This window comes from Cebidichthys violaceus, unplaced genomic scaffold (assembly GCF_023349555.1).
Source record: "Cebidichthys violaceus isolate CVI_PGR_0920_01 unplaced genomic scaffold, fCebVio1.0.p SCAF_108, whole genome shotgun sequence".
Lineage (NCBI taxonomy): Eukaryota > Metazoa > Chordata > Actinopteri > Perciformes > Stichaeidae > Cebidichthys > Cebidichthys violaceus.
Window position 1 is genome coordinate 960 of NW_027176272.1, and position 15,109 is coordinate 16,068.

A 15,109-nucleotide genomic window follows, 5' to 3' on the forward strand; every position below is an offset into this window, starting at 1 on the left:
AGACGTCTAACTGCACTCATGTACCTTCAGAAACATGAGCAGCAGGGAGACGGTCCGCTGGGGAAATCAGGTCAGCCGCTGGATTACCGACGAATTTCTGGAAATCTCCTCAAACTGTGGGTGAACTCTGAGACGGTGTGGCTTTGCATACTGGGACGTACCATTAAAGAGAGTAACGGACATAAATCCAATGAGTCTCTTTATGAGGGATCGTATCAAATAAACATCAGAGAAGGACGAGACCTCCTTATGAACCCAAAGCTTATTGAGGACGGCCATTAAAAGGGATTTTTACTTTTCTTTTTTTTTTAAAAAAAACAAACATGATCACTGTCCTTTCTGAAAATCCGGTACATCAAAGTCTTTGCAAAGCATGCTGGGAAATCTGGTTAAATACTCATTGAATAACAAAGTGCCACAGGATCATAGATACTGAGCAAGCTAATGTAATCACAGGATACAGCTCAAACATGTGAGCACACTGAGCAATATCCTTGTATTCTGAGAACGTTAATAATACAGTACTAATAAACGTGAATTATTAGTTGGACTGTGCAACAGTAGCACATTTGCACTGCAGTTCCAAAACACTTCTTCCTCATATAGCACCTGCTCGTAGTCCTGTAAAAGCATGTACACAAAATTAAACTTACGGAATATAATTTCCACATGATACATAAAATAGAGCAACTCGTACTGTAATAACATCCAATATCTCCGAGCCGTTAAAAGTATTGTTTCATTGTACCAAAACGCACTGCACCTTGAGAAACTGCAATTTCCTTTGAGGGCACAAATAACCCGGCCCTTTAAAACTTCTCAATAACGGCACATGAAGCCCTGGAGACAGGTTTGAGCGACAGCAGCAGTAAAAGGGAAAGACTGTTAAGTTCTACTTTGCAGGCTCAGCTGCTTGTTCTTCTGGCTTTTCACTCCCATTGTGACACGGGCTATTGACAGGTCATGAAGGGAGAGACAAGACGCTCGTGAAAAAAAAAAAAAAAAAAAAAAAACGTATTCTTACATGTGATATTTAATTGAGATATTTGTCCTCGGAGGTCTTCTGTCATTTAAGAATCTTTTTTGTTTTCTTTTTTTAAAAAGGTTCAATTAATACTCAAAATGTGCATGACATGTTTAGACAATGTGTGTGTTAGTCGGTGAAAAGAAGTCTAAAAAGACATTAAAAAGACCCTTGTAATCCTAAAAAACAAACTTTAAAGATTTGGAAACTCGACCTGATCACACGTTGGTTTGAATATGGCTGTGGTATTACTGTATAGACTGAAGCGTAAAAATGCTGCTGGCAAGAAACTACGACATTTCAAACTGTAACGTAAGTGATCCCTAATGCCGTGACTCGCCACTTGCATAATCTCCGTTTTACTGTGTTAATTTCGACAAAGTCCACAAATGGACTCAAAATGTGCGTTAAAGCAGTCTCCACTTGCTACCCCAAAATAATAACAGTTAGGCGAGTCGGGGAGCCATAAAAGCTTTTGCTGAGTTTTCCCGTTGGCAGATTAATGGTGCTTATTCACTAGAATTCAACTATTAATCAACATGAGACTTCATAGGTTGCAGGCAGGAAAGAAAATGCTAAATAAATAGCCTTTAAGTCACTGGAACTTTCCTTCAACTTTAGCACCGAAAAGCCACCACATACACACACACACACACACACACACACACACACACACACACACACACACACACACACACACACACACACACTAGAACTGCGTAATAAAAGCCTCAATGGATAGCCGATATGGACGAGACTCGCGACCACGGACAAGAAAACTGATTGATGGTTGTTACGCCCTGAAGATGAGCAGTAATGGAAGTAAGGAATGACAGGCACAGAAACATGGGGGGGGGGGGGGGGGGGGGGGGGGCCGTGACGTCCAGCAAAGGTCAGCTGGCACAGCGGGAAGCATGATGGACGTATGCTCAGAGGAACCGGCAAAGTCAAATGACCTTTATTGCAATCAAAAGTTGAACTTGAGGGACAGTTTGACACCAGACAGACAATCGATTGCCAGCATTTCATGGCATCAGAGAAGAACATGAGAATGGAATATTAACATTCAACCAGCAGAATGTGTGTTAAAGAGAAAAGATTTTTAAAAAGATCTCCATCTCCTGCTTTCCAACACACACGCACATATAGGTGATGACTCAAAATCCTTATGGACTTCAGTGCAAAAAAAATAAATAAAAAAATGATTGAGCCCATTTCCTATCCAACTTTCTGTGCATTCACATACGCAAGTGTGAGCGTCACTAAAATGCAGAGCCAGCTAGTGCTTGGAGCGATAAGGGAATTTTCCTGTGAGTCATAAGCAACTACTCTCTGAAGGTTTGAGGGATGTAAAAGCAGCGCTGTGGGACTGCAATATGCTGTTGCTCAGCATTCCTTTCCTAGTCCATTTATTTCAATGGCACAGGCATCTGTATTTAACCCTTCCAGCTGTTTCTGATGTTTTACCATTTGTCATCCTGACTATCTGGCCGGAGGAGCTGAGGGCAATTTACTTTTGTTCAACGCAACGCTGCGCTGAAATAAAACGGAAGCTGCCCCGTGGTAGCCGCAACAATGACCTATGATCTACAAACTGGAGCAATTCTGTGGATTGAGCAAATTGCTTTGAATGGACTCAAACCAAATCATGGCAGGTTAAAGGTGGCGAGACACTTACCGCTGTCCCCTGCTTCCAGTGCCTTTAATGTTTGCTCTTTGAGTCGGTCGGCCTCGTGCTTCTTCCTTCGGTGTTCCTCTAATTTGATCTGTAGGTCCTCGGCCACCTGCTGAAGCTCTCTGAGCTGGGCCTGAAGAGAGACAACAGAGAGACAAACAACATCAGCATCACTTTCAGAATACTCAGTTCTAGCACAGCAGGTCGCTTTTCACTGTACAAGTAAGAGGCACAATCAAAATTCTTTTTCTGAGATTTTTCCGGATAAATAACTACGCAAAATTTTTTCCAAAAAAAAAAAAAAAAAAAAAGCCATTGTTAAAATTCTTGTCATTCTGTTTCAATCAAACCACTTATGTCCCTTTCCCACCACTCTCAGTAATCTAAATCTTGGATTCCTTTTTTTGTAAATTGCAGCAATCATCCACTGCATGTAACCATACAAATGATACCAATCAAAGAACATATAAATACTGTAAAATGATATCTATTTCCATGCTAGTTGTCTTGTCTTTGTTGGATATTAATCACTTCAGGAGAGTCTGGTGTTCGATATTAACATTAAAACCTAACGAAGAAAGAGAATTGAGCATTAACGCCTGCGTTGTAATTTAGCATATTGTAGCACTACTGTTTTCCAGTTTGGTGTAACGGAGATCATTTTGGTGCATTCTCAGCTCCCGGCATGTCTGTCAGTCCAGACTGAAGTATCTCACCGTATACAAGAACCTTGCTAATCTAACCAGTTGTATTTGCTACACAGTCGTGACTATATAATCACTAAAGGGAAACATAAGATTAACAATCAACAGAGAAACAACACAAGTTGACAACAGGATAGTTGACTTATAGCCCCAAAAGTTGTTATAGCTGTGCCTGAGTTGACAGGTTATTAAGATCTGTCTGTTCTTACCTCCTCCTCTTTCTTTAGGTATCAGCATATCTACCTCCAGACCACAACCAGCCCATGTGTTTACCAAAACGTGTATGACAGCGGTCAGGCCTGACAACGGACTATTTAAATCACTTGCGTCAGGGGGCGTTGCCGTCACACCAAATATGACAGCTTTTGACAACCAGGCATAACCTATCATTACTCTCTGTAATGGACCAATTAATATGAAAGAACAGCAGCTCCTTGTTTGCACGCGTGTGTGTGTGTGTGTGTGTGTGTGTGTGTGTGTGCGTGTGTGTGCGTGTGAATACAGCCGACCCATCCCTCCTCAGAGACTCTCATAATGCAGTGATGGATTCTGCTTGGTTCGGACAGGGTTGACTACCTTTCTAGGCCACGCTGCTTGCTTTGCCACCTTCAGTGTGCTGCAGTGATTTATGGGCTCCATTTTGAGCTGACGAAAACATACTTGGGAATAAAACCCATCGCATGTAAATTGTTCCTCCACAGTGTTAAAATACTTTACAGAACAACAAAAGTATTTGCGTTTCCACAACTCAATGAACTGCATTAGAAAATCAAAACTCTATTAGGACGAATATTTGGTTAGTCACACATTAAATCTGAATATTTCAATTGGGATGAGTGAAAATATTTTTTTTGTTTTAAAAGATCAATGGGTGTCAACCGCTGTGTTAACTCTGCTGCTAGCTGTGTTACAGTTTGGACAGAAAAAGCATGTGTTCCTCTAAAACCCTAACAATTCAGACAAAGCTGCGTTAGGGAAAGAAAAAAAAAACTCTGTTTTAAAAGGATTGACGACTAGTAAACCCTGGACATCATTCCCTGATCTAAAATGTACAATTAACGAGTGGGCAGAAAGATAATGCGGAACCTCCTAAAAGTAGATTTTATTGAATACCTATTAGTATTTGATTAACAGCAGCAGTTGGTTCTAAGGCCTGCAATGCTGACGCGCTACATTCAGCTCTCATTGTAAAAAAAAAAGGCTTCTAAATTGTATTGAAAAGTTTTCTAGCATCCTGTTTCTTATTTAACCCTTGAACCGCAGGCAGGGTTCACTTTTGAGTCGTTGTGTAAGGCTTCCGAGACGAGGACCCCCGAGGTGACCCAGCCATATCAACAAAGACGCACTGAGAGAAGAGGATCACATTGTGCTGCTGGGCCAGGAGGGCTGGGTGACACTGCAGCCTCGATCTGCCAATCAGCGGCCACAGAATAGAACATAGAACAAAACAAAAAAAAAAAAAAAGAGGAGGGTGAGCGCAGGATACACACTCAGAGACCTTCAGTGGCAAATCAGACATGCGTGTGTGTGTGTGTGTGTGTGTGTGTGTGTGTGTGTGTGTGTGTGTGTGTGTGTGTGTGTGTGTGTGTGTGTGTGTGTGTGTGTGGACAAGTGTCCTTCAAAATCTTTTGAGTCGAACAAGTGCTATCTTTTTAACTGTACATCACAAGCAATATATGTTTAAACACGTTTTTCCACACAAGCGGTGCTGTGAAGTGCTTCGGAATACCTTGAGATGAAGTAAGTTTTCACATAATCAAAAGAAAATATAGCAGGAATGAGGACAGCCATGAGAACGTCAAAGAACTGTGAATTAGTTCCTTCAGACTCTTTTTCTAAATGGCAATAACTACATGTTGGTATGCTGGTTTTCCATTACTTGAGCACTTAAAAAAAAAAAAAAAAAAAAAAGGAAAGATATCTTTATAAGTGCAACATACATCTAGGTGAGCTAGACTGACAATTTCTCAAATTAAGATAATGCATTAAGTAATGAACTGAACCAATAAATATATCTAAAAACATCTAAAAGAGATCCTCAGCTGCCAAATTTACCCATTTAATTTGCACTGAACTCCGGGGCTCCGGTTTCTAATTTGGCCTAGTGCTTGTTCAACAAGCAAATGGAGAGCAGCTGAAACTGTGAAGTAGTTTCTTGAAGCTCTATTTAAAAAAAAAGCAGCATGTTGATTCAAAAAGTGGCTTGATCACTCAGATACTTGTGCTGATGTAACCCCAAACCATTGACTCCTTACCGTTTCAGATGAGAGGCAAATGAAGCATAGCTAGCAAGTAAAAGTTGTTGGCAGCTGGAGAATATGAGTTTTATGCTTTATAAATGACTAGAAACTTAGAATTGTTTGGACAGGAGGTGACACATTTTGAATACAATCATACACTGATATGCTTGTTGTACTAAAATGGGAGGACACTCATCAGGACACACAACTAAAAACAGTCACGCAAGGGAGTTTGCTTGCAGTTATATATATATATATATATATATATATATATATATATATATATATATATATATATTATTTTTTTAAGATTTTAGAGCTAGAAAACAGTGAACTCATCACGATGACACGGCAAAAAACTAACTGCACAGCAGGCTGAGGTTGGTGTTGGAAAGTGCACAGCAGACGACTTCAGCAGCGTCTGCTAAGTATTATTGATCACACACACAACAATTTTGCTGGAGTATTTCTAGCATTTTGTGTATTGAAACCTTTTTTCGGGTGATGCTGTTTCTCAACAATGTAGGGTCACCTGTTTGCTACTGATCTAGGGATTAAGTTAAAATATATAGGCCGCCATAGACTATATATATATATATAGACCACTAGATGAACCATGTGTATAATCTGTGCAGGTCAAGTGAAAAGCAGTGAGAAAAAGGCACAAGCGAAAGTCACTTGTTTTCTCACGACAGGAACAGGATAAAGCTTTTTAGGAAAAACCCCAGATGACCATCCTCTCTTACTACTACTACAAGCCATGTCGTAGCAGTTACTTCAGCAGATTTCGGTGTACCTGTTTCTCTCTCCAGAGCAGCACTCCCTCCTCAATCAGTTGCTGCTTGAGTTGCAAACCCTCGTCCAAGGTCCTCATCTGGCCCTCCACGTACGCTCTCTCTCTCTGTCCCAGATTCCTGAGGAGAGAGAGAGAGAGAGAGAGAGAGAGAGAGAGAGAGAGAGAGAGAGAGAGAGAGAGAGAGAGAGAGAGAGAGAGAGAGAGAGAGAGAGAGAGAGAGAGAGGATGCACGGTCTCATTACGGTGAAAACATCAGCCACCCCTGCTATGGTCATTGAGATGGCGCAATCCAATTTTTACAACAAAAAAAAAAAAGGGCCCACAATGCAACGGGAATCCAAATGGGAAAATAAAAAAGTAAATAAGATGGCGGGGGGGGAGGCTGAAGCTCTGTGGCTGAACCAAATTGTTTTTGAAGAACAAACAATACGAGTGTGGACCTTGTGAAAACATAATGAGGTATACTCTGCTCCTATGTGATTTTGAATGAAATAACAAAAGTGCTGTCAACAAAAGAAGTGGGTTACCGTATTAGACGTTACATTTACACAGCGGGCAAGATTTCAGCATCATAGTACGGTCACTCTGTGCGTCTCAGAGAAGAAGGGCCCGCATTCTTATAGGTTTATTTATTCACAGACCGACCATCTGTGCAGTTTATGTCTTATAGAAGCTGAATTATCGGCATGAAAAACACCGCAGGACAGAGTTGTTGGGAGCACAATTTACAGTGTGAAAAGAGGCAGGGAGTCAGATCTGTCTCTATCAAGGATCAACCCGTTCAAAACAATATTGTGATGCATATACATTATGAGAGCAGGGCTGAACTGCATCAAGACTTTAAACCATAGTGACACCATGCCCCCTGGTGGCACAGCGCATCACTGTCTGTCACACTAATACTACGATAAATACCTTTATCTTAAAGACAGCTAGGATTCAAGATGATCTGCATCCTTTGATACATTTGCCCAAATAGAACGGGCCGGTATAATTTTTTTTTTTTTTTTGTTCTTTAGCAATGTGTGGGCCGCTATATTTTGAGTCAAACTCTGCATGTGTTGTATTATAAATATTGAATCTCAGTTTTGATTCAACTGACCAGCAAGTGTTCTGGCAGTGAGCGTGGCTGTTGTATTCATCTGAAGCATCGCAGCAATCTGGCACGAGACACAGGAGAAACCGATCCAACGCACATACAAGAGAATAGAAGAGCATTCAATATATCAGCAAGCAGAAGAAAAATTAAAAAAAACAACAGTCAGCAACTATGAAAAGAACATTTTCAGCTACTTTTTTTAGCTTGATATCACTCCTTGGCCCCTAAAAAGTGAAGAATTTGAGTACAAGCAATTGCTTTCCAACATAGAGCACATCATATATTAATGAACATGAAGTGATTTAAGAAAAAAATATTCAAAAACAAGATATGGTGTAATCAGAGAGCTGAATCCATTAGTTGATTTGTCAAATGGACAGAAAATGAGTCACTTCAGTAATACATTTTGAAGATGCCGCTGTGAGACATTGTAATGGCCATTTTCAGGATTGTCTGATTCCTAGATAAAATGACTAATCAAAAAAATCATCATCAGATTCAAGAAAGCTTCTTTTTTTTAAAATAGTTATGTCTGTACGATGATCCTGAAGCCACCACGAGTCACACTCCCACTTAGCTTCGGTTAGCATAAAGACTGGACAGCTAGCTAGCCTAGCTTTGTCCAATCTGCCTGCTAGCCTCATTAACATGTTCAATATTGTTTGTTTAATCTGCACAAAAACTGAGTAAAAACAAGAGCCAGGCTAGCTGTTTTCAGTATTTGTGCTAAGCTAACCGACTGGTTGCTGTAGCCTTCCATCTAACCGCCAGACATGAGTGGCAAAAAAACTTCTCTTTAAAGCTTTAATCACTTCTTAGCCGCAATGAAAATGAGATCTGTGTGCCTGCATGATACATCAGTCTGGATCAGAGTCTCTCTTGAGATCAACCACTTACAAAGATCAGCTGCATGGTGTTTCCTAAGTGCTCAGATCTGCCTTTTGCTCAGATGTTTCACTCCAGAGAGTGGGTAGAGTGGGATATTTCTCAATTATCCTGAACGCCATTGGTGACCGGTGGAACGAGGGCTTTACAGCACAGAAAGGGAAGCCAGTGAAAATATCTCGACAGCCAGCAGAAGCGAAAAAGCGATGTTGCGTTTGCTATTAAGTGGCTCCACTCAAGGGAAGGTATGAGAAGACGGATGGGAGAAGAATAAAGAAGGGAGGAGAGGAAGGAGGAGGCTTTTTCATTTCCTTCATTTTTTTTTTTTTTTTTTTACCAGCAATGGTTGCATGCTGTTTAATGCAGCTGGTCACAGATAGGAGATGTCAACAATGAAATGTATTGATTGTATCCAAAGTGGAGAGCTACGGGAGAACAAAAGTGGATGAGAAGGAAAACAAATCGGATTAAAAACAGAGAGTGGCAGATTTTACAAGAAAGAATGGAGAGTGTGTGTGTGTGTGTGTGTGTGTGTGTGTGTGTGTGTGTGTGTGTGTGTGTGTGTGTGTGTGTGTGTTAGAGAGCCATGTTTGGTTTAGTGCGTCTTGAATTAGTTTGAACTACAGAAGGAATGACAGTTTGTACAGCAACAGGTCAACTTCTTGACATCATGTGAATTCTTGTCTATGTTTGCAAAAACACACAAAAAGGTGTAAAAGCAAACAGATCAACTTATTATCCAATAAAAAAGGGGACATGAACTTAGTTTGAATAAAAAAAATTAAATAAATAAAATCAACGAGTTGCAAGATTTTAGAGCAAATTCGGCTTCAAACCTTTTCACCAGCTATTTTGAACAAATAAGAATGAATCTGTTCATCACTAGTAGCGCTGGCCTTGTTGTCCTTGAAAAAGGCTGTTAATCCATTGCTTCACTTCAGCTTCTGTAGTGTATTAATGTAACCTCTCAGGAGAGTATTATTTCATCCAATATAATGCAATATAAAAAGACATACCACAGATGCCATCGTTGACTCGTGATGACGGGATGTAGTGTGGGCGGAACCCCAGATTGGTGCAGTAGAATCGGCCTCGAGGACAGGCGGAGGTGCCTACATGGAGTCAGGAGAGGTCAGCACTATGTAACAAGCTAACTAGCAGAAACAAATTAATCTAATCAAAGCTATGTCTAATACATGCATGTGGGCTGATAAGAGAAACATATAGTCCCTTTTCAACAGGCACCTGTACAGATGATTCTGCCACATTGTTTTTTGGATTTATTTCTTATTTTTAACAGCCTGATTTCCACCTGTTTAAGCGTAGGAAATGAACCCATGTTCAGGAGTGGCAGCAGTGTGAAGTTCAAAGCGGTTTGTACCAGCTTGAAAAATATGTTGTTGTGAAAGTGAGCTGACCTTAGGAATCAACCATGTCTGATATACAGTCCTTAGTGAATACCTAATCATACCAAACATGGAAATTGGATACATAACTTGAGGTCAGGGAAATTACTACCTCTATAATTTTTCTGTTTCCAGTGCACTGGACTGTATCAGCTGCCAATATGATAATATTAATTCAGTCAATTCTTGCTTTTTCTGCCCCCGTCTGCAATGAGTAAAGAAGCTCATTAGGAAGCTTGTATTTATGTTGCATAACAATATTAAGGTTTGGATTTACCCCAGCAGTATGGGACAGCATAACAGCAGAACGTGTACACTACAGTCAACAGACTCGTTTCATTTAGCAAAAACGATGATTAAAGAGCAAACAACCATTTTCTGTGTACATATATGCTGGAGTAATGTCTACCTGAGCAGAGAATGAAGTCGCTCTCCCTCTGTGTGTGTGTTGTTCTCCTTGTTTTACTTTGCTTTTAGTGCATGTTAGTGCACGGGAGCGTGCCCCACTGGTTAGCTCACAGACGCCGCTATGCAATGCACTCATACGGGGGTTAAAGTTGATATTGCCCTCCCAACAGACAGCGTTGTAATGGAAGCACAGCACCCAACCTTCAGGTCCCCCTCAGGTAAACACTCTTAGCTCTGACCGACCGAATACACAAAGTACACAGAAGCTTTGATTACAACACACAGAGGGAGTTAGACTTCATTCTCTGCTCAGGCAGCCATTACTCCATTATATCATTTACAAATAACTGTTTGCTGCTGTATACATTTTGAGTTTAGCTCCTTTAATGACCCCTTAAGAAGATCACTTAATGATATATATTAATAACATGATAATATTCTTTAACCGTAGCCACAAATCCTCATTATTCAACCTCATCAGCAGTTTAGATGGCTTCTGGTTCCCAAAGGAACAAGAGATTAACATGGTGATATTCAGAAAGAGAACCCTAAATCAGTAATGTGTTGATTAATATGAAAATGGTGTTTCGTGAACATGAGGGAGAGGGAACCAGTTGACCTGTTACCTAAATAAAATTGATTTATTTCCTCATGTCATAGTCTCATGTGGGCGTAAAACAAATGTCTGTTTATAATATAGTCTGAACAGCATATGGTCCGTTTGAAAATGTAAAAGTGTGAGTTTATTTGATAGAAAGTACAGCCCATCCCGAGATTAGTGAAACCAAAAGACACACGGGGAACTTGGTGAACTGTATCACAAAGAAACAGCAAACTGGATGTATATTTAACTGAAAAGCTTGCATTCTCAAAACTATTGATAAGTTAACATATCTGAAAAGTCAGATCAAATATTATTTATCCACAAAGAGAAATTCAGTTTGCACTGAAGTAATTATTAACAGTGCATAGGAACACTGTTTGCTAACCTCGGTAAACAGACACCCACTCGCCCACACGTTCACTTTTTACCTGGTTCATCAGAGCCATCTTCACAGTCACAGTAGTCGTCGTTCACCTGCTCAAAGGGAATGATCTTGGACCCATCAATGCACAGAAAGGACTTCCTCTCCCTGTAGAACCGCTTGTCTGTTAGAGGATGAAAACATTACTGAAGGATGCATGTAGATGACCTTCAACTGCAGCTAGAAACGTAATCAAACAAAGGAGGAGACTTCGAATAACATTTTGCATCTACAGCATTCATTTCAGGATAAAAGCTGGATTCTTGAGTATTTAAAGAAATGCTGCTGGAACTATTAAATAAAAAGATAGGTCTGGTTTTATGGATGCCACCCAGAACAAAACTTTAAACGCTGTGTACATACGTTACAAGCGGTCTGCAGCGATGACAACATCACAGCAACTTGCAACATGTATGTGTTGAAGCTAAAGAGTTGCCAAAGTCACAGCAAGTTGCACTATACAGTGTAACTGACAAACAATGTGATAGCTAATTAGCCTTTAGCTAGCTTGAAGGGGACAGTGAACTTACAGGACGAAGATATTCCTCTTATTTTCCGCGAGTCTACGAAACCACACCAAAAAACAGCGGCGATAATAACGTGGAAGCGCATGTCAGGTGGCACAATTATAAACAGCCTCACTCCTGCCTTACAATAACCCGCCTAACTGTGTTTCAAACTCATACATACAACATTTAAACTGATCGTGTCCTGACTTCCTGAAACATGCGGTCACGTGCCGGTTCTGAGCCTTCCTATTGGTTTGTATCCTAGCCATGTGCGATTCTATTGACCAATCATGAATGAAAATGGTTTTCTCCCTCAAAAATGCATTTGTTGACGTTAATAATTTAGACTACCGACATTTTTTTAAATGAAAAGACGGGCAATGTTCAAGCTTGACTGGTTAATTGACTGTACATGTAACGAACACAATAGTCAGGATCTCCTTTTAATACTTCTAGGCAACTTGTACTCTTAGTAAACATTTCGACTGGTACTAGAAGGACAAGCAGGTGTTTATAACTAACACCAACGATGGCTCTACTCTATTTAAGTGTCCCAGTCATCTACGGCGATGATAACCTCATAGAAACTTACAACATGTTGTATTTGTTGAAGCTATCTCTTGACTTCTGAGCTGTTCTATTGGTTTTCTGTTCTAGCAACGTGGGATTCCGTTGACCAATCATGAGCTTTCCTCCTCAAAAATGCATTTGTTCACATTCTTATTCTTATCTTATTCATTGTATACATTATCAAAGTATTCAATGGAAAGACTTTATGAACTTTGTAGGCTAGTTGAATTTATTTGTAATGAACACCTTTCACGTTTTCTGGTTTGTAAGAAGTGCATTTTGGGTAGCGTGATAAATATTGTGACCAAATGCACTTCTAACCACAACAAGCACAGCAGGTAGTCAGGGTATTCCATCTATTACATACATATAGATAGATAGATGCCATCTTGATGTAACTGGCACAAAATCACAAACACATATAAAACAAGAGAACCGTTTGGTAGTTTTATTAATAATAAACAATATTTACAACATTTACACTGTAACAAACAAGTCTGGAAAGTAATGCAGTGATTTCAATCAGCACTTTAAGGTTTGAGGCACTTAAAAGAGGATTTAGAGGTAAATCTGAAAGCCAAAATGAAATTATCATAACGAACAACTTCTTTTCTTTAAATTCTCATTTGTCATTTTTCACTGTTAAGTCGTGTGTAAAGACCTGCACTACACAGTGACTCCTTGCTCTGAAGGTAAGAGAGGTCTCTGATCATGCCGGGGAAGGAATAGGAGTCCAAGGGTGGACGTAGTGGAAACACTGGCATCAGTCCAGATGTCACGTATGGTGACATAAAACCTGCCACGCCACCGTTTGCAGAGGAATAGGCCAGCCGTAAGGGGCTGACCCCGAGGCGGGGGTTAAGCCCGTACAGACTGTTTTCCCCGGCGGCCGGCGGTGGCATGTGGAGCGGAGAGAAGGCAGACTTGCTCCCCAGGCCACCGAGCGCTCCGGGCAGGCCGACTGAATGCCTGAGGAGTGCGTTTGGGTGATTAGACAGAGACACGCTATCGGAGTCAATTTTGTTCTCTCTGGAGCTCAGCACCAGCTCGATGGATCTGACAATGTCGCCTTTGCACGTTCTCACCATAGACTCCAGGGTGTCCCGTTTCTGATGTGGGAAGATCTTGGCCATTATGTCAGTGGGGTCCCGGTTCGGGCTCCGGTAGTCCTTGGGCTTCTCCGACTCGCTGCCTGACTCCGGATCCGAGGAGGAAAGCGACCTTTCCGGGCTCTCTATGTGGTCCGAGCGCTGATCGAACACCGGGGACGGACTTGCCCTGTCTTCACTGAATGAAGTGGTGTTGTCCTGGTTTGGAGACAGATCTTTCTTGTCTATTGGAGAGGGCAGCCGCGCGGTGTGGGGTGCAAAGAGGGGTTGGCCCAGGAAACTGTTATAAAAGCTGTACTTGCTCAGTTTGTCATCTGAAATGTGGACAAAAGAAAACACATGGTTTGAAACATGATGCGCAAGATTTAGTATGAGTAAATGCGTGAAACAATTCAGTATTTAAAAGTAAATTTTCCCTCGTATGCTGTCGTACTTTGGGGTTACTTGAATGAAACACAAACAAACTAACATCTAACTGTGAATTTAATTATGGGACTATTTTCTATTTATACATAAAAGGGTTAAACAATCTCCAAAGTAATCATTGTTATTTCAAATGTACCATCTTTTTGGCTCTCTGCTCCAAAAACATCAAAACCGGAAGCTGTCGGGGTGTTGCCGGTGGCTGCTGGCACCCCGGGGCCTCCGGGTGACGCCTGAGGGATCCCTGTTTCCCCGACCATCCCCGCGCCGTGGTACACGAGCCGAAGCTCGCGGGCCTCGCTCTCCTCCTGAGCCTGCTGCCTCCTCAGCGCAACCTGCGCGGCCATCACCCGCTGCCTCTCCGCAATCAGGGTGCACTTTGCGCACACGCAGTCTCTCCAGCGGCAGAAGCGCTTGTGGCCCTTCAGCGCGGACACCACGCCGTGGTTCCTGCACCGGGCGCACTTCGGGGTGCGCGGGTATCCCCTCTCCAGAGCGGGATTGCACGCGCGGAGGAAGAGAGGCGGAGGACGCAGGAGGGAAGGGGGCACGTGCAAGCCCCCGAGAGGACCGGCGGTGTGCCCGGTCAGGCCGAGCGGCGTGATTCTGTTGTCCATCGCCCGAGAGGTTGCAAACACAAACGTATTAAAAGTCCAATACAAGTGTACTCAACCACTAGCGATGCGGCCTTCTCTGAGTGACTGGTGCGTCTCTCTACTGCCGCTGGCACCCTGAAACAACACGCCTTAAGTGTCCTCTCTCCAGGTGGTTTGACATGTAACACAACACCCTCGTCACACCCCTTTCCGCTCCAGCCTCTTAACAGCCCACCCTATCATATGTATTTGCATCCCGGATGAAAAGTGGACTAATCTGATGCAACCGAGCCCACATGCAGGCCAACTTTGTGCAATCTGTATTTGCACTTTTAGAAAATGTGATCTGCGGGACATTATATTGATTTTTTTTTTTAAGTTTCCGTTGCTTTAAGAGTTAATTATGTTTAATGAGCACAGCAGTAAAAAAAAACAAACGTGTTACTTTGTCAATTTGGGTGGGTAAACAGAAATATAAATATGTTGCCTCAGGTCAGCTGGATACAATTAGCCACTTTGGTCACCCTGCTGAGCAATGAATATTCACTGTTAGGATGTTTTTAACACAACAATGGCCCTGATGGACACAAAGGCAACAGGTAATTATCTACCTGGTTATTCTGTTCTCCAGATTACCCTG

The 15,109-nt window shown here is 41.7% G+C and overlaps 2 protein-coding genes across 2 annotated transcripts; both read right to left on the reverse strand.

Annotated features, from left to right (window-relative positions):
* Positions 1-2,702: 2,702 nt before the first annotated feature.
* Positions 2,703-11,986, reverse strand: LOC137889120 (glucosidase 2 subunit beta-like; the record flags this gene model as incomplete). The annotated part of the gene is made up of 6 exons (XM_068732769.1): positions 11,793-11,986; positions 11,270-11,386; positions 9,440-9,535; positions 7,542-7,599; positions 6,440-6,557; positions 2,703-2,832 (listed from the first exon to the last, which is right to left on the reverse strand). Coding segments are annotated over exons 1-6 (601 nt in total), but the record flags the coding sequence as incomplete, so codon positions are not given.
* Positions 11,987-12,831: 845 nt separating this feature from the next.
* Positions 12,832-14,554, reverse strand: LOC137889126 (doublesex- and mab-3-related transcription factor A1-like). The gene is made up of 2 exons (XM_068732782.1): positions 14,013-14,554; positions 12,832-13,764 (listed from the first exon to the last, which is right to left on the reverse strand). Exons 1-2 carry the CDS (start codon positions 14,488-14,490, stop codon positions 12,971-12,973), a joined length of 1,272 nt encoding a protein of 423 aa, XP_068588883.1. The 5' UTR covers positions 14,491-14,554; the 3' UTR covers positions 12,832-12,970.
* Between the last annotated feature and the right edge of the window lie 555 nt (positions 14,555-15,109).